General features: G+C 39.8%; 1 protein-coding gene across 1 annotated transcript in view; it reads left to right on the top strand.

Annotated features, from left to right (window-relative positions):
• Positions 1-19997, top strand: part of RCL1 (RNA terminal phosphate cyclase like 1) — a 34864-nt gene that overhangs the window by 1706 nt on the left and 13161 nt on the right. The window contains exons 2-7 of the mRNA XM_056513197.1: positions 1256-1327; positions 2138-2313; positions 8408-8482; positions 9629-9753; positions 12133-12258; positions 13663-13819. Of these exons, the coding sequence (XP_056369172.1) occupies positions 1256-1327; positions 2138-2313; positions 8408-8482; positions 9629-9753; positions 12133-12258; positions 13663-13819 (731 nt within the window). The remainder of the gene's footprint in view (positions 1-1255; positions 1328-2137; positions 2314-8407; positions 8483-9628; positions 9754-12132; positions 12259-13662; positions 13820-19997) is intronic.

Here is a 19997-nt window from a genome sequence, read left to right as displayed (position 1 = left end):
GATCTTGATGTTGTCCAAGAATGAAATTGTGCTGACAAGGATGCACTCTTGCACTGGAAAATGCGCCAGTGCTTATAAACCCATACAAATTTCATAAATATAAGCTGTTATAGTTCAGAAATTGTCATAACAGAGAGCAGAACCAGTATTGTGTGACTGAGGTATCAATCATGTTATGCAAATATTGTCTGACTGTAAATTCTGCAGGTAGCTCTGTGGTTTAAATTTCCATTACATCCCAGACTCAAATATAGAAAGAAAAATCTGATTATTATGTAAGAAGTAACAGGATTATTGCTAAAGGAGTTCTGCAATGTACAAGCAATTATGTAGATGCTGTTGGCTCTTAAAGCTAACTGGGTTTGGAATTCTGCATATATTCAGCTGTCTTCCTTGATACTGACTGAGTCTGTACCATGTTGGGATACTAGAATACTCGCATATTCTTCCTGGTATGGCTTTTTTCAGTTGGTTTTCTTTGTGTTATTTCCTTTTCGGTTTTGGTTGATTGGTTGGTATTTTTTGTTTTGTTTTGGGTTAAATTTTCTTGTCCTTTCATTGTCTCTGGGTGAGAGTCCACACAATCAAGAGAAACTGAGGAATTGCTTCCACATGAACTGCTATAGTATAGTGAACACAGTAAGCAAGGAAAGAAGCAGTGGGAAGATTTGTGGCTCTCTAGACCTAAGTATGTACAAAAGTGTTTTGGAAGTGGAAAATTTTAGAGTCTGCAGATTGTAAATTCTGTTTGTGGAACAGCTATGCAGCAGCAGCACTTTATGTCTAAATGTTCCCTTCTTTTAAACTAACACTTTCACGGAGAATAATGTGAAGCTGTTATTAGCTTGTCACACTTCAATATAAGGGGTCCTGTTTGCTATGATTTGTATATTTTGCTTTATACTGAGCAAAACATAAATTGTCAAAGGTTTTATCCTGGACAAGAGCAATCCCTCAAGCCACTGTGGTTAGAAATGTCTACTTGTGTTATGTGCTGTGTGCCAGAGAGAAGAGTGTGACTAGTCTAGCTGCCACATCTGAGGGTATCTCTACTGATGCGAGATGTCTATAGGCTTGGAGGCTCACATTAACATCTCTGTTTTTACAGAGAATTGCCTCTTCATGTGTGGTGGCATTATGCCACAACTTGAAGTGTAAGAGTACCCTTACTGTTGTGGAAGGCAAGGGTAAAAGTACAAGTAAGGTATTGAACTTCTAAGAAACTTTATAATTCTGTCTGTGCTCTCCTCCTTAGATTTTGAAGCAAGTTTTATTCGCCTGATTGACAAAGTAACCAATGGCTCACGGATTGAAATAAATCAAACAGGTGAGATCTGTTCTTTTTCTGCTTCATCTGTTCTGGTGTCCAGGATTTATCAGTTTCTGCAGTAGAATCAAAGTCTTGTCTTGATAGAGGTAGGTGTTCAGATAAGATTGACTGAGAAGATCAGAAATAACAAAGTTGACACTTTTTGTAATAATTGATCGTGTGCAAGAAGGTCAGTCTCCACCATAACACAGAGAGCTAAGGATCTCTCTTGCCCAAGAACTAAAATTAGTATTTTATTAGGTATGCAGGATGTCACAGTGGGCAAAGGTTTCTCTGTACCAAAATCAAATTTTGTAGAAGAAAACAGAGGCAAACTTCTTAGGTAAATTGCTTGCTTATTTATGCTCAGAAAAAGGTTTGATTATTGTGAAAAGCATCCTATGTGAAAACCTCACCTAGTATGAGTTTTTTCTTTTTTTTTTAACGGTTCTAATGGTTTTTGGTTGGCAAGTAAAGCAATTTAATTACTGTCAGAAATGCCAAGACTCCAATGACCTGAGGGACTGATGGAGGTTTGGCTTCTGTGGAGGATAGTAATTGCTTGTATCAGCACTTTGGAGATTGCTAAGCGATCCTTGGTTTTAGGGGGAAGGGAAAGGAGGAAAATGGTGTGCAGGACAGACAGACACTCATGTGTTGACCCAGTTATTAGCTGCAGACATGCAAATAGTGCGCTGAAAGTGCTATAATTTTCCATATGGTCTTCAATTTGCCTGCATATGTTGTTGCAAAATGTTTTTATGCTGTTTTAATGGGCAGTGTTGTACAGTGCTCTCATTTGGTTTGCTCCCCTGGCCTCCTCCCCAGGTACTACCTTGTATTATCAACCTGGTCTTCTGTATGGAGGCTCACTGGAACACGACTGCAGCCCCAGCCGTGGTATTGGCTACTATTTGGAAAGTCTGCTCTGCTTGGCACCTTTCATGAAGCATCCATTGAAGATTGTCTTGAGAGGAGTAACAAATGATCAAGTAGATCCTTCGGTAAGTAATAAAGTTTAAGTATCAGAGAAGGATATTTTCCCCCCTAAAATAACAAGATTGGGAAGAAGTGTCTAAAACATGCTGCCTTTTTTATCATCACTCCACCCAAAAGTGTCCATTGTTGCTGGATTTGACTCTCTGAGTCAAAAAAGCACCTGCAAATTAGAGCATATCACACTCTAAACTTCAGTTTGTAATCCCCCTTCTGACCTTCAGTTCTGACTGCTTTTGTCTTCTCCCCTGCAAGCTCTTTTTAAATGCAGTGTGAGGCCCTGCCACAGGTTTGGTTCTCCTCTTCTTGTAGAATTTAAATGGATTATTTCATGTATTTAGTGTATAAAGAAGAAAGTGTCTTCAAAATATGATTGCAAAAGGAAGGAATCTTTCTATTCTGTTGGATTCTGGACATAGTCATACCACTGCTGCTGTCAAGCCTTCTTTCTATTAAAAACAGAATTCACATGGTGATTAGGAAATTACAGTAGCAAAAGTATGTAATAACTCTCTGGCTCTTCAGAAGCATGCCAGAAGGTATGGTAGGTCAAATGGCTGTTAAATGCTTGCCTTGGTTTCTATCACTGATCTGCAGTCCTTTGTTTTGTACCTATGCTGTTACTAAACAACACTGTTGTTACAAATTCTCAGCTGTGTGAGACATGATCAGAATGCTGAAGTAATGATTAGTGGTTATGCTCTTTATTTATTTTTCTCCAAAAACTCCAAACATAGCTTTTGCTTGTGGAGAACAGCATTACTCTTTACTTTTTGAATGATGACTGGACACTGCCTGTTTTCCTCTGAGTAGAAGATTAAGGGCACATTGTAATCGGAAAATTTAACCAGTTTAGATGAATACAAATACCTGGGAAGTTTAACTACAGATACTACACAAGCCCATGAGTCCTGCTAGAATTTATGATTTTTCACCTGTGTTTTTCTGTTCATTTAAGAAACTCACTCTCTCACCTGGGTTCTGTGAGACATCCACATGAGTCAAACTGTGGTCAAAGTGGATTGTACACAGCACTATTAGGAAAAAAAAGGAAACATTTTTTGCTATCCTTTCAGTCATTGTGATTAAAACTAGTTATTGTAACTGGTAAGTAGTAAGAATCAAAAAAGTCTTATTTTGTTGACTATTTAATCACAATGGAGGAATTCTTGCATAATCTGAGATGAAGAGCAGTCCAATGTTCATATTGCTTTCAAGTAAATTTGGACACTCGCCTATGCAATGGAGTCTTGATTCTGGAAATTATATCCTTTTGGCATCAGTCACATGGGCCTGAGATTAAACTATTTTAGTTCAAATGGGTGCAAGAATTAAGGCCTTTTTGTGCTTTAAGGGTGCTTGCACTTGCCAAAACTCAAACAAGGGGGTTGGCATGCATCAGCTGACTTCAAGCTCTGGACGCTAAATGTAAATCAAATGCATGTAAAGACTTACATCTTAAATTCATTGTGCTATAGTAGCAACTATGTATTAGTAATTAGTGATAACACAGTAACAACTTCAGTTACTTTGACTCAGCTCATATTTGTTAACTTGTTAAGTGGTTGTAACTAAGTACGAGTTCCTAAAATTTGTTTAAACCTGGTTTATGTCTGTTTAATTTGGGTGAGTGAACATTAATCATTGTGCACACCAATAAGGTACTTTAAGGACTTTCACAAGTTGTTTTGTATAACATATGCCTCTGCTGGTTTCTGAGACTAAAAGCAGGACTTTAAGTGCTACCTTAATTGATTTGTGTGCTTAAGTAAATAGAAACTTGGTTTTAAATTAATTTTGTTTTTTATTTTTCAGTAGACAGGGGGTGTTTATGAACTCAGTGGACAATTATTACCTTGCCCAGAAATTATGCTTGCCCAGAAAGAGATCCTTAAATTTTTTTATCCATCTATATGCTTTCTGCTTTCCAAGGAGATGGTGGAAAGGCAAACCAGTGTGGGTTTGCCACTCCTACAGTGTGGGAGCTTAGGTACTTTCCTTGCTGCTCCTCATGTAATAACCTCTCTATTTCAACTTAGTGGGTTGTATTGGATTTGCATGGCTGGGTTTTGTGAGCTGAGGTGCTACAGAGGTGGCTTCTGTAAGAAGATGACAGAAGTTTGCCCTTCATCCAGCAGAGGCCATGTCAGCTGGCTCCAAGACAGACCCACAGTCTGAGCCCATCAGTGATGGTGGTAGCACTGCAGGGGTAACAGCTTTAAGGAGGAAGAGGGTGGGTAGAACTGTGGAATAACCTGGAGCTGGAGAGAAGAGTGAGAATACGTGAGAAACAGCCCTGCAGGCAGCAGGGTCAGTGAAAAATGGGAGGTGTTCCATGCACTGGAGCAGGGATTCCCCTGGAGCCCATGATGAAGACCATAGTGAAGCAGCTGTGCTCCTGCAACCCGTAAGTGTCGACAGCAGAGCACATACTCACCTGCAGCCAGGGCAGGACCCCACGCTGGAGCAGGTGGATGCCTGAATGTGGCTGTGAACCCATGGGAAGCCTGCACTGGAGCAGTCTCCTGCAGGACCTGCAGGCATGTGGAGAGAGGAGCCCATGCTGAGGCAGGTTTGCTGGCAAACCTGTGAACTCATTGTGAACTCATGGGGAACCCACATGAGCAGTTTATGAGAAACTGTAGCCAATTGGAGAAATCTATGAGGCAAGTAACAAGAATATGTGTGCAACCAGAGGAGTGTGACCTTTCTGTCATGGTGGCAGTGAACAGGTAGGCTGACACGCTGGGAAAGTGAAATCCACTTTCAACACTGAGATCTTAGCTTTTACACAGCCTCAGAAGTATTTGTGGGGTGTGACTGCTGTGTAGTTTGAGGGTGCTCTTTACCAGAGACCTCCTTGTCAGTGCATGCAAGGGAATATTGTGCATCTTCCCCTGTAAGGAGAGATAGAGATACAGGCAAGAGGAAGAGTTTCTAAAGAACGTCTTGTAGAAGGAAAGGCTTCAGCTGAGTTCAGTGAGGCACAGGTCAGGCTGCTTTCCCTTTCTTAGGGTATAAGAGCATGTGTTTACTTTGATACATTAATAGCCCTCCAACAGGGTGCAATGGAAGGCTCTTTGACAGCTGGCATCAGTCCTAAGGAATACCGTGGCCACTGTATATTCCAAGTGGGAATGTGGTGCCATTATTACTGATAATATTATACATGTTATTTAGTGTATTATTAGACACTGGAACAAATCAGCCTGAGAAGTTGTGGATACCACAACCCTGGCAGTGTTCAAAGCCAGGCTGGACAGGGACCTGGTCTGGTGGGAGGTGTCCTTGCCCATGGCAGGAGCAGGTGGATCTAGATGATCTTTAAGGTCCCTTCCAACCTCAAAACATCCTATGATTCTGTGATAATACTGCACAGTATTATTACTGTGTGAGTGATACATCCTAAATGGGTGAAAGGAATGCTGCTTTGCTCTCACTTGTCAGAAGGAGATAAGCCTTTGAAATACCAGCCTGGACTGTTCATTGGCAGCCTACACTTGCATTATGTTTCCTGTACCATCACTGGTGAAATCTGACCCCAGGGAGCTTGTGGGACCAGCCATATGGGACTGGGTGGAGGCAGTTTAAAGTTTCTCTGTAAAGTGATTATGTAGAGGGTGTCCTCTGTAAAGTGCCTTTTTGAAGGCAATGGAGGTGGCACACAAACGATAGCTCCTATTTTCCTTTCCTTCCCTATGTATTGTTATTTTGACAGATACAGCTGCAGTAACCTGTTTTAGACTAACCATTCTTGATGTTTGTGCTTCCAGCTGTCAAAGGTTTTTACAGCTATGCCATGGGATTTTGAGTTCAAATGACTGTCATGCTGACATGAGACTAGCATATGAAATTTTAGCTTAGGAACAGTAGTCTTCAATCTTAATCAGAATTCAACCGTTGTCTGTAGAAAACAAGAAGTTTTTCCTACTGAGATTTCCTCCCACATTTCTTTCTTCCTTGTTAAACTGTTTCTTGCCTTCACCCTTTTCCCAGTTTAGGCCCTTTTTCATGAAACATGACGCTGTATGTGTGGTGGAGCTCAATGAACTGTGCAATGCTAATGGATACACAGGCCAACTGGTGCTTTTCCCTTTCTGTGTGCTGCAGGGCCTCTATCTAGGTGTTTTGTTTGGCATTTATCTTTTTGTGTTTTTGCACTGGATATGGGATTCTTAAAGTTACTTTTCCACTTTTTTTTTTTTACCTATTGTAGATTTGTTTAGAGGGAAGTGATTAGCATTTACACAACTTTGAGAATAAGCAATATCTATGGGACTTAGAATGTTGTCATTTGTAATGAGGTATACCATCAGTTGTAGGATGCATCTATTTCAGTGCAACTTGGTGTTATGTTGTCTGCTCTGGAAATGGAATAACTGCCCTCCAAGGAGAGCTAAGGGATGGGGTTTATGGCTGAGGGTTGGCAAGAGAATAGAAAATGAGTTTACACCTCAGTTCAGCTGCTGTTTTGTGATTTTCAGTGAACTGCTTCTCATCCTGCCCAACTCTCCACTTGTCTGCAAGGCAGAACAGCCTTTTCCCATTCTTCAAATACTGCTGATTGCCTCCTCTATTTAGGCAGCAGAATTGGAATAGTCAGTCTTATTATTTGTCTGTCTGGTACCTCTAAGTATTATGCCTGGACTTTTTCTGAGGACTGAAAACTATGACAAGTCTTGGAGTTTTTTCAGTTCTTAACCTACACAGTAAAGCTTTTATTTTTTACTGGTAGGTTTTGTTTCATGAGAAGGAGGAAGAAACATTGTGTAATTTTAATTTGAACCAGATCAGCTTGTTGAAACTTCTGCCAGTGGTATTCGCATGCTTGTGCATATGCATGTTTGTAAAGGCTTTGCTCCAAAAGTCAAATTTGCATAGTTAATGAATACTACAGAAGGACCAAGGCAAGGTAGCTTGGCTGTAAAAACCATATACTTTGTTAGTTAAAAGAAATTAAGCATTGGCTTACAGGTTTGGTTTTTTTAATGAAGGCATTCTAATATTGATACTAGAAACAACATCAAATGCCTCTCTGTAAGAAAGGAGATGTGTTGTCCAGCAGGATCTGAAAATGAGAACTGCAACAAAAACTCATAGCTCCTCAGATGCCACTAATAGAACGTTCACAGTTTTGTAGATGAGGTATATGCTGCTATTTTTCCGTGGCTTCTACTCTCTTTAAAGCAGAGAAACTGAAGTTCAAGAATGGTGAATTTTGGCTAAAGGCATGGGAAAGAGTGGTTTTTATCTGCCTCTTCAAATGCTATCTACCTCATGACTGTTTCCTTCATCTGTTTTTATTTTCACTTCGGTCATGCTGTTCTGATCCTGTCTATCCACAGCTGTTTTTCTTGGGTAACTCCCTGTGCTGTTGCACTGCTAAATAATTTTTATCACTTTTGGCAATACTACTGAAATTTCAGAAGAGGGAAGAGGAGGGCAGTCCCTGTAGTCTTAGGAATTAGGAAGAGCAATGGCAAGGATAATTATGTTCTGGCCTGGATATGGTGGGCACTTGTCTTAAAAGGGAATACACTGATGATATGTTCTGATATACTTCAGGTTCTTCTAAGTGCTTCAACAGATGCTACCTGTAAGCTTCTTTTTCTTAGAAACAGGTAAAAAGAAGTTGTTGATAGAAGAATGATCTTTCTGCCAAATCAAGGGCCTGCTCTTGCAGTGATGATTGAAAAAATGCAGTGGTTATTGCATTAATTTGTTTAGCAACAGGAATTTTTTAGTGACAGAAGAATATTATTTTCTCAATAGCAGAGAAATGTTCAGAAAAATGTTTCATTGGTCTGAGAAACAAGTGAGATATTTTACATAATGGAATTCAAAATCAGGCTGAGGAAGAAAGCCAGAATAGGAAATTCTATCTGCCAGTAATTTGTTCTAGGAAATTTTTTAGTAATGATGTACTGTGGTAGTCTAACTAGATGAAGCTCTCTGTGCTGCATTCCCATCTCTTCCCATAAAATATCTTCTATGAAGTGGACTTGTCTCTGTTAATCACCTCATAATATAGTGATTTTAAAATTATTGACTAACCTAACTTCCAGTAGAGAGTCTTTTTTAAAAAAAATATGTGTTCTGTAGGTTGATGTCCTTAAGGCAACAGCTCTACCCCTTCTGAAGAAGTTTGGAATTGATGGCGAAAGTCTAGAAATCAAGGTAAGACAGTTTGTTCCTTCTTTTCAAGAATGTGTTGAAATTATGCTCCTGCAGTACTTCACAGGGCCATGTGCTTGCTGTGGGTTTCTGTCTCTATCAGATACAAAGAAGACCGAGAAACCTTTTTGCTTTTTGTTGCTTTTCAGTTCATTTATTATCTTTTTATTTCTACCTGTTCATTCTGCACCATGCTTGGGGCTAGGGAGTAAAAATGGAATCTTTAACCTTTTTGGCTTGTATGAGAGCTGGATCTGTGTTTGGGTAGTTGAGGTTTGCTTCCAGTTTGGAAAATAGAGGAAAGAAGCTTTTATTGAAGACTACATTTTTCAGAGGCACGGTAAATCAGGATATAAAACAATGTTTGGGTTTCTTTTAGGTTGAAGAAATGTGTGAGGGGTCTGGCTACAGTACTGGGGCCTGCTGGTGCCATGCCCTGCAAAGCCTCACCCCCACCCTGCCCACAGCCCAAGTCCCCATGTCCCCATGTCATTGTCCTGGCACTGCCAGGCTCTACTCCTGTGACCCTGCAGAAGGGTTGGCATTCAGCTCAGCACAGCCTTGCCCTGTCTGGCTGTGGGCCTCCTTACCAGAGCCACTCACTGGCCCGTGTCCCAGCTCCATCTTTGGCTTGGAATAGTGGCTCAGTCTAGAGATACCTGTTTGTGGGAGTCCCTCACACACAGAATAGTGTGAGTTGGAAGGGTCCTGTAAGGATCATCAAGTCCAGCTCTTAAGTGAATGGTCTATATGGGGATCAAAGCCACAACCTTGGCATTATCAGCAGCATGCTCTAAGCAACTGAGCTCAAATCAAATAGCTCTAGTCTCCTCTGCAGCAAGGTCAGGTCTGCTACTAGAGACAAGCTTTAAACCCAAGGTTGTTTTGGTAAAGACATTTGTTTGGTTTTGCACTGTTTCCTGTTGAGAAGCTATGGCTTACTGTAGGAGGAGAGGAATAAAGAAATGCTTTTAGTTTTGATGCAAAACCCATTTCTGCCTTTAGGATGTAGTTTTCTTGCCTATGTTCACATAATGCCCCTACTTAAAACATTTTATTCTATGTGAAATAAAAGTGTAATTTTGGGGTGTGTAGGTACATTCTGTGTACTATTTACTAACCTGCTTTTTTCTCCATTATTTGTTCTAGATCAACCGAAGAGGAATGCCTCCCAAAGGGGGTGGAGAAATACTGTTTGCTTGCCCAGTGAGAAAGGTCTTGCAGCCTGTTCAGTTCACAGACCCTGGAAAAATCAAGCGCATCAGAGGAACTGCGTATCCTTTTTCTTTGTCTGTTTTTCTACTTTAGTATGAGTTTGCTTCTTTAAAAAAAGACCTCTAACTTGGAATTCATGGAAGTGCATCCACATTTCTGAGCATGTATCTGGGTGACACAGGCAGACATTATACAGAGGGGTCATACGACTAGATTTCAGTTGTTTGTGTCTCAAAACTCCTGTGTTCAAAGCATTCCTGTTCAAAAAACATCTGTCAGCAAGTAAATACATTCAGAACTGAACAGTGCTGTTTAAAATCTTTTCAATAGCAGGAAAAAGTTAAAATATCTTCCATCAAATAATGTAGGAGCACTAAAAGAAATCTTACTTTGTGTGTAAATTCAGTAGTAATCAATGTAGTGTAGCTGTGCATTGACATCTTCACAGTTTAGCTGAAATTAGATGGGAGCTTAAATCTTAGTTCAGCTTACAGTGCAGATGGAAGTGGGGGAGGTTTAATTCCACATGGAAATAAGGGCAGAAAATACTGTTGTGAACTCCTAACTTTTTCAAATATCTTCAAATCTAGTCAATGTTTTGGATTGTTTTTTTCTTTTTGATTTTATTTTTTTCTTGTGGCCTTTGTATGGTGTCTGTCATGAATCTGTCATTGTAGGAAGAAGGTAGAAATCTGAAAACATGAAACTGTCGTAAGCAGTGGCCAACATGTAGTTTAATTTGTGTTTTAGAGTCCCAAACATGATTTGGCATTGATTACTCAAAAAGAAAGCAGGAATGAGGTCATGTCTGCCAGAGGTGTAGATTTGGAGCCTGTTTCTTCTTTTACCTTATGGCATGCCATCACAACTGCCTGAGAACTGGATGTTTTGACTACATTGTCCAATTGCAGCATTTAGATAAATGCAGTAGTGCCATGCAAGAGCAGTTTTACTGGATGCACATGCTGTAGAACAGGAAAGGGGCAACTCATTGTGCTTTTGGTGATAGTTGCTGTGGTATATTGGTGGACAGAGTAGTTTTCTTGTGCTTCCATTCTGCTCTGTATTAAGTAGTTCTATATGTTTCTGTGTGGAGAAGGAAGCAATGATCATGACTTTATTGGCATGGTTCTAAATGGAAATTACCATGCAGCACCATTCTGGGCCACTTTGACTTGTTTTGATTGATGTAACTGATTGAATTCTGAATTTCTACCTTGCTGTAGGCTTTTCTTTGGGATATAGGCTTGCCTTTAAGCCTGGTGAGAGGCAGTCTCATTTTAGTTTAGCCATTAAGTGGACTTTCAAGGCAATGGAAAACAAAACATCTGGAAGAATAAATCCTTATGTCATTTTTATGTGTACTTTTCTTCCTCCAAGATTCATCTGAGTAAATCTTCCTTACAGCTGTGGAGATCGTATTACAACAACCTTTTATATAATCCTAAATACTGAGTGCATCAACTGTTCAGAACAACCAGTTTTCTAATTATTTTTTAATGATTTTGCCCTAAGATCATGAAGTTTTTAGTTTGCCTACTCCAGAAGAGATGCTGTAGAAATTTGTAGAAAAGAAAATTCCTCCCTGCCAGCTGGGAGTTTTAAGACTATTTCTCTGCATTGCTATGGGCATGTATTTGCAGATGGGTGATTAAATGTGTAGAGCATGAGTCTGCATAATAGTTGAGCTGGAATTTAAAGCATAAGGTGCTTTGTACATTTGAAGATCTGTTGAGAGTTTCTCTGAGGCAGCACCTGAGTACAAGAGCAGAAAGGCAGTTCATCTCTTATGTACTGTGAGGAGGTGGGTTGAGGTGGGTAGGAAGGTGGGAAGGAAGGTTCTTCCTTCCTGGAATCTTCAGATGCTGAGTGACTAGAGAACCAGTGAATTTGATAGACTCAGAAAACTGCAAAATAATTGGAGATAGCAAAGATATTTTTCTTACAGCCTTTTAATTTTTTTTTGCTGGAACATTTGTCTTTAATTTCTTATTCATCTTCCCAGTTTCTCCCTGACAGAAACAGAAAGGCAGAATTCTTTTGCTGCTAATTCATAGAAACTTTACTCAGGATCATATTGTAATAAAACATGAAGAACAGAGCACATGGTACTTTCTTCATCATAAGAAAGTACAAGATGACAGAGCAGCAATTTAAATTTGATGAAGGACATTTTCAAGATAGATGTTTACCTAGTCGTAATCTGTTCTCCAGCACATGTTCTGTGTACTTTGCTTCAAGGCCTGTCAATGAGAAGACTGTAGGAAGCACTTATGTGCATATGGTTCTGTAGGTACAGGAACATGGACAAAAGCTCATTAAGAGATGTATAAAACACACGTTTTCTGGAATAATGCACTGGGCACTCTTTACTTTTGTCAGTATCTGCTTTCAGTTTTTCTTGTGGCCACAATGGATTTCTTAGCTCAGAAATGTAGATACTCTGTCCGAGTGTCACCACAGATGGCAAACAGAATGGTGGAATCTGCAAGGGGCATCCTGAATAAATTCCTCCCAGACATCTATATCTACACAGATCATATGAAGGGGGTCAACTCTGGAAAGTGAGTATCCAGAATGTACAGGAAATAGGCATGTAATTCTGCATTTGTTCATCTGCTAGGGTATCCTGATTTAATTTTACTGAGTTGTAGATCACAATCTTCTATTCTGTTGATTTGAAATGAATATTTCTCACAAAGAAAGAAGGGGTGGTTCACTAGATACATTTGTTTTACTTACATAACAGGCATAAAAGGATGACTGTACACCTTCTGATGGAAGAGATAGTATTAAGCATGGGACTGAGGTGTTTTAAGGAAGTATTAGAGCAGTATGGGTTATCTTCTGCTGAATGGCTGAGGGAGTGTCCTCTCACTAGCGAGGACTGGAAAATTAATTTATTGTACTTCCACAGATTTTGTTTGCTGGCAGAATACAGAAGTGGTGGATGTGATTCAGACAATTTTTCTGGTATCTGTAATCTCTGTTGTCCTCTTGTCACTCTTCCTTGAAGTTGAAAGATTCTGGATGACTCAATTGTTTGTCTTCTGTCTATGTGCTCAAATGCAGGCATTCATGTTCTCTTTCACTTTCTGTTTTTTGAAATATTTCCTTAAAATTTGTTATATTCAGAAACTGATGAACCTAGAAATTGTTGAATAATTTTTTGATTTTTGTTTTTGTCTTTTCCAATTTTTCATCATATTTAATATTCGAGGTTTGTAACTTTAATGGCTCCAGACTGTTTACAGGATCAGGATTGCAAAAATTTTCCTGGGAGTTGTGTGGTTTTAGGGTCTCAATTTTGTTTCTCATCCATTTATGAAATTTAAGGAGTCAAATGAATTGGGCAACAACATAATTTTTACTACATGTGTAGAGAGATAAACAATGGCATGGGAAGAGGAACTGAATACCTTTCAACCTGGCTGCTGGGTTTCTGATGCTACTGTATTGTGACATTCATCTTAAGTATGAATCCATTATGATAGCAGTATCCTTGATACTAACTAATTAGTCTAATCTTGCTAAATATTGCGGCTTCCAGGGGAAAGAGCTGAAGCCTTAAAGAAGGGTAGTTTTTTTTTTTAATGTTGCAGGGAAGAAACACCATCTATCTTTGAAAAGTTTATTACAGACAGGTTAAATAAATGTGAAAGGTACTCTCCTCTATTAAAAAACAAAAAACCCAAAACATTTCTGAGATTTGTATGGCTTTTTGTTTTCTTTTTCATTTTTCTTATTTAAAGAGTTTGGCCCAGGAAAAGCCAGCATAGAGGGTTTTGTGGCAAGTGGTACTGGGTTTTACTTTTAAATACTGTTGCTAATTTTCTTTTTCCAGTGCCAATCTGTTGTATCAAAAAGAATGTTTATCATCCTATAGGGAAGCTGTTATGACTTGAAGTTCTTGGCTGGTTGCTCCAATTTTATCCTTGTATCGAATGTACTTTTTCACTTTCTTTCAGATCACCAGGTTTTGGCATGTGCCTTACTGCAGAAACGATCAATGGCACTATTCTCAGTGCTGAGCTAGCCTCAAACCCTCAGGGCCAGGGAGCAGCTGTGCTTCCTGAGGAGCTGGGCCAGAACTGTGCTAAGCTGCTGCTTGAGGAGATCTACAGAGTAAGTGACCAATATATTTTGCATATGTGTGTATAAATGTAAGGGAAGGAGGTGATAAAATAGGTTTGGTCGCACCCTCAGATCCAAACAGAGAAATGATCTGATGCTGCCAGTGTCTTTTTCATCCAGGTAAAGAGTGGTTTTGCATGGTTCCTGTAACAGTGTAATGACTTACTGGGGCATGTTATTTCCAGTGTCTGATATGTGTTATTATGAATCACAGAAGCAGCAAATTCTTCTATTGCTTCCTGTCTGCAACAGAATTCAGTTAGCTTCATATGGGCTGTTACTTTTCAAAATTATATGGATAGGTAACATAGTCAGTGCTTTTAAAGTGGTTGGAATGGGACATTATGAGTGGAAGAACAGAGGAGGGAACAGAAGGGGAAAACAGCTCAGCAAGGCTCCGTGTTGACCACTTTGTGATGATCATGACAAAGTCAGATGTGCTAAGAATTATTAGTTGTATGAAGAATTGTCTCAATGGATTGTTGGAAGGGAGCTAGGATGGTGTTTACTTAGAAATCCTAAGTGCATTGCAGTTTTCTTCAGCATAGATCCCTTTATTAAAATGATTTTCATTTGTGGCAAGAATTTTAGTTGAGGAGTGTCGGGTTGTTTTGTTTTCTTAAAGAGCTGAGCAGTTATTAGTTGCTGTAAAGCTGTTTACTGTGAAGGCACCATCAGTCTTGAAAGGCAAAGAGTCCAAAGTGTTAAAATCCATGCTAAAAGTTTTTGGCATAGAGTCCCAAATAGAAGTAAAGTCCCAATTGGTGCAAGGCCCTGGAAGGGCTGAAGTTGCTGCTGCAGGTCTTGTCTGATGATGATGGTGGTGAGGGGAGAGAAGAAGGAGAGAGTGTCTCTCCCCAGTGCATAGATTCTTATACACAAATTACCCAATAAGCTAAAAATACAAATTTGAAGCATTTCTTCTTAACCTATTAGAGTTCTAGTTTCTTAGTACGAAAGTTTACAAATAATCTGCGCATATGGTATATCTGTTCTATCTGAAAAATGTAAGCAATATTCTTACTATAGTTGTATTATGTCTAAAACTATGTTTTGGAGCTCTCATGAAGACTTGTTTTTTTAATACTTGTTTTCAATGCTGATATCTAGGACTATGTTTTTCAGCTCTCACTGCAGCTTGTTGATCTCTCTCTGAGGAACTCAGAGAGGCCTCTGTTTCAGACTCCAACAGAGAAGCAGCTTTCAGTGTTACAAATTATTTGACAAATAGTGCCCTGATGAGTTTCAGATTTAATAAAGGACCTTCCAGCTGCTTTGTTTTGTATCTCCACAAATCTTTGAATAACTGTGTTTTCATATTGATAAAACACATTTGGCCTTTAGGAGGCAGTCATCTACAAATTTTGCTTATTATTTAAAACAACAAGTAGTTACACTGAACTGTAATAACCCATGTAACTTCACAAAGTGTTAAAACTGCCATTATTGAGATCCTGTATTAGGTAATGTAATTAAATATAAAAAAGCCCCTCAACCTGATAAATCATATCCAAATCTGTGTTAGATTGTTAATTTGTGCCCAAATTGTTTTTCCTTTTCTCTGTTGCCGATCTTTCATCTGTTTGAATTACCAGTTGGCCATTTTTTCCAGTCTTCAATTAATATTTTGTCTTTGTTTATTCAGTGTATAACCTGTGTTGCTAAAGGACTTTTCTAGCTCAGGTTTCTTGTCTCACAGAAATGCCACCACCAAAATGTTCTCCTGGGATTGCTGGGTACAGTCTAGACCCCTTGTATTTGAAAGTCCAGCATGTGTGGAGAATGTGGTCACAACTAGTGACTGAGGCAATTATGTAGTGTCATGTGGTTATTTTTATTTCAGGCATGAACTGAAAAAATCTTTTGGTACATTTGTTTGTGTAAATGTCTTGGAAAACATCTTCAGGTAGTCAGATGTCCAGAGACATCAAAAATCCAGTCTCCACATGTTTTTATCAGCAACAATAGGATTTTTTTTTTCCTTTAGAAACCATTCAGCACTTGACAGATTAAAACTAGTGACAGAATTTGTCCATATGTTGTGTTTTGCACAGAGCAAGATGTCAGAGAACTTACAAAATGAAGAGAGCTGGAAAGGCTTAAAGCAAGTACTTTTTGCTTTAGTGTATATGACAGACATTTGAACGTGGTGAGTCAAATTCTGTGAAGGATAGTGAGAACCTTAAGACAACAGGAAAATAAGTTTGAGGAGGAAGCAGGGTCAGACAAGTCTTTCAATGGTAAAGAAATAGGCTGTCAAGTTTCTGTGTCTTTGAAGATGAGATTCTGAGTGAGTGAGGCTGTTAGCTGTGGCTTGCTTTGGAAGTGCTGGTGCTCCTGGAAGACTCCTTTATGTGTGAGTGACTTCCGTCCAAGAGTCACTGAAAAATGCTGAGCAGTGTACAGACTCTTTGTGTCCTTCACAATAGCAGTTCTCTGTAGAAAAGTTCTAGTTTGCTAGCATTTTTATTGTGCTACCTTTTCACTGCAGTACTTAGTCAATATTTAATGAATTCCCCTCTCCCTCTGTCATGGGCAATGTGATGGGTTTTGTTGTTTTCAGAATACATACTTGAATTTATATATGACACAATGGTCCTACAGTGCTAGCCTGAATTTTGAAAGATAAGATTTCTTTCTCATTTTCTTTCTTTTGTATTTTTTGGGGGTTAGTTTGTTTTTTGTTTTGGGATGGCCTTTTTTAGGGTGTTTGGTTTTTGGACATTTGTTTTTTTGTTTGGGGAAATTTTTTGTTTGGTCTTTTTTCTGTTTTTCTGATAGGTCAGTTTGATTTTTGATGCAAAATGCACAGCGTTTGCTTAGGTTTCATATACTATTTTTATGTTTCTTTGCCTAGGTAAGATGTTTAGTGAAACTAAAAATCTGAAAAAGCAAGAATAGATTGCTCTGAACAGGCAATCTTTAAATCCCACATCTTTTTACACCACCTACTTGTTGAGTACAGGGCTCAAGGGAGAATTTATTTTCCTGTTTTTAGATCTTCTGTTTATGAGATTATTTCACCATCTATATCACCATCTATGTCTTTGCCAGTATGTACTATGCTGTGGGAACCAGGGAGGGTTGGCCAGACAAGGGCACCTTGAGAGCACTGGAGACAATTCTAGTGAAAAGGGGCTCTAGGTGTTGGGATCACCCACAAATCTGCTGGAGTTGGAGTTGCTGCTGAAAGGGGTCCAGGGACATTTTGTAAAAATTGTGTAAACTTTGCCACCTAGGAAATCTAAGGATTTGAGTCTTGCTAAATGTCATTTTCTTAAGCCTTCAAAAAGATACTAAATAGGTTTCATGATTACTTGGAATCAGCAGAGCTTTTTTAATGCACTTTTGTTGATGGAAAGATGTCATAGCTGGTTGACTAATAATGAGTGGAGCAGTGCCTTAATTGCAGTGGCTCTGCAAAAGGGGGCAATGGAGTGACTGACTAGCATTGTCATTATAGATCCATATGCAGTTCTTTCTGAAGCTTAATTGTAGAAGGCCAGTAAGGATTTTAACTCTTGTCTTTGAAAAACATTGTTTATGGGAGCTTTATGTAGAGAGTAATTGGCAGAATGGAAAGGCCTGGAAGAACTGGGAAAGGGCTTAATTTTTATATTCTTTGTAATCATGAAAAATAGGAGAGTACATGTGCCTATTTAAGGCTGAATTCTTTAATGAATAAAGCCCAAGTTGCTAGGGGACCTTGAAGGGCCAGGAGGGCTAAAGCTGTTTTGTTTTATTGAACTAGAGCTAAAATGAGTGAAGGATTTCATTGATGGCTTAATTTTCAAGATGGTCTTACTTCAGTGTGGTAAGCCTTTGCTCCATTCTTCTGGGAAAAACCCCAAACCCCAAAAACCTAAGATACAAACCCCCTGCCATAATTTGTTACCCTTTGCATAACAAATTATTGAGTCCTGCAAATGTGTACCACACAGGTAAGGATGTGGTACAAATGGTGTGTATGCCAAAATATAACTAGCACTCAATCAAAGCTGGGCACAAGCTCAGAAGAATAAATCTTTTTGAAACACTGTTGTCCAATATGCAGGGTTATGACATTTGTATGTACATAGTCAGCTGTAGTATTTGTATAACATTTAAAAATGGATGGGATTTTAAGTGATCTGTGTCCTAGTTGTCACAAGTAGCTGGATTTGGCTCTGTAGTCAGTGTAAACAAGAAGGGAGAAATTGCCATAGACTGAATTAATACAGTCTAGAAGCTGCAGTCTACATTGGTATCAAGTGTCAGCTATTTTGGAACAAACGTACCTTGGCTCTGACTTTGCCCATCCCTTTTTTTTGGGGAGGTTTATTTTTAATTTTTGACTCCTGAGTAAGTGGCAGATGGACTGATAGGAAAAAAACTTGACCTCCTTGCGGGAGTATTAAGTCCTTTACTTTGTGGAAGTTACTGTTCAGTCATTAGATTACAAATAATCACTTTATGTCACTGTCTGGGAACTGCCTTTGTAGGAGGGTGTTGCAAATGAGTAGTTTAGGTCACTTAAATGACTGGCGAAAGTATCATCAAAAGCAAGTTTTTGTATAAATTTGTTAATGTGCAACAAAGTTTGATGGCAAGATTCATTATTGCTTATTACATGGATGAAGCACACAAAGAAAAATTGAATTAGAATAAATCTACAATGATTCATGCAGAGAACTGGAATGCAGAAAAGGTAAGGAGGGAAGAGGATAAGACTGCAAAAGGAATAAGGGAGGTCCTCCATTTGGGTCACAAAAGTGGACCCCTTGCAAAATGTAGCCTCAGACTTGATCAACAATTTGTCTAAAGAATGGAGCAGCATTTAGTCATTGACTACTGGAATGCTGACACAATCTAATAACTTCTATAAAGTGCATGTGCACCAGTGCATGCAGTATGGGGAGCAAGCAAGATGAGCTAGAGAACTGCATGCAGTCACAGGGCTTTGATCTTATTGTGGTGGCAGAGACATGGAGGAGATAGTTCATGTGACTGGAATGTTGGCATAAAGGTCTACACCCTCTTCAGGAGAGACAGACCAGGAAGGCAGGGTGGCGGGGTTGTCCTCTGAGTGAGGCAACACCTGGAACATATCGAGCTCTGTATTGGTGTGAGTGGGTCAAGGCTAAAAGGGCAGACTAGTAAGGCTGGCACTGTTGTGAGTGTTTGCTGCCTGGTCAGAAGGAGGAAGCGAATGAGGCCATCTGCAGCAGCATGAAGCAGCCTCAGAAGTCACAGGTCATGGTTCTTTTGGAGGCACTTTAACTACCTCAACATCTGCTGCAGAACCAGCTCAGTGAAACACAAACAGCCCAGGAGGTTTCCAGAAAGCACAGATGACACAGGTAGTGGGGGACCCCACAGGGAATGGTGTGCTGCTCAACTGATACTAACAAACAGGGATGGCCTTTCTGGAGGTGTGGCCATGAGAGTGTGGAATTCAGTCCTGGATGAGGAGAAAGCAGGGCAGCAAGTGAGTTTACAACCCCAGACTTCGGGAGAGCTAACTTTAGCTCCTACAGGGAGATCCTCATGGAGGATTATCACTGATGCTGGAGACAGGCACGTGATAGAATACACCGAGGTTCATGCCAACTTTTGCTGAGTGCTCTTCTCCTTACATAGTTTTGAAGGCCCGCGCGGTTGGTCCTGACCTGCTGACTAGTTGCCACCTGGCTAGCTGCCGATAGCTGCCCCTGTCCCCGGCAGCCTAGACCTGCTCCCCGATGGTCCAGACTGGTCAAGTTACATAATGAAGGTACTTAGATAATTAATTATGTAATTAGTTATATTTCAGTTGTAAGATTAGGATTATTTATAACTGTGAGGCCTTCAGGCCAGCTGTTAGCCACCACAGAGAATGACATGGGAACAAGCCCCACAGGGTCCAAGAGAGCTGGTTGATATTCTAGGCACGAGCAGAGGCTGGGAACTGACCCACTGGGGAATAGCTCTGTGTATCCTGGTGGACAACAAGCTGTCCATGAGCCAGCAGCGTGTCCTGGTGGCCAAGAAGGCCAGTGCTGCCTGGGGTGCATTAGAAAGAGCACTGCCAGCAGGTGGAGGGAGGTGATCCTGCCCCTCTACTCAGCCCTGGTGAGACCACATCTGAAATGCTATGTTCAGTTCTCAGGACAAGAGAGACATGGTGCTTCTGGAGTGTGTCTAGGGGAGA

Source organism: Oenanthe melanoleuca, chromosome Z (assembly GCF_029582105.1).
Source record: "Oenanthe melanoleuca isolate GR-GAL-2019-014 chromosome Z, OMel1.0, whole genome shotgun sequence".
Classification (NCBI taxonomy): Eukaryota; Metazoa; Chordata; class Aves; order Passeriformes; family Muscicapidae; genus Oenanthe; species Oenanthe melanoleuca.
Note: the sequence above shows the minus strand (reverse complement) of the source record. Positions and strands in the feature narration are given on the sequence as shown.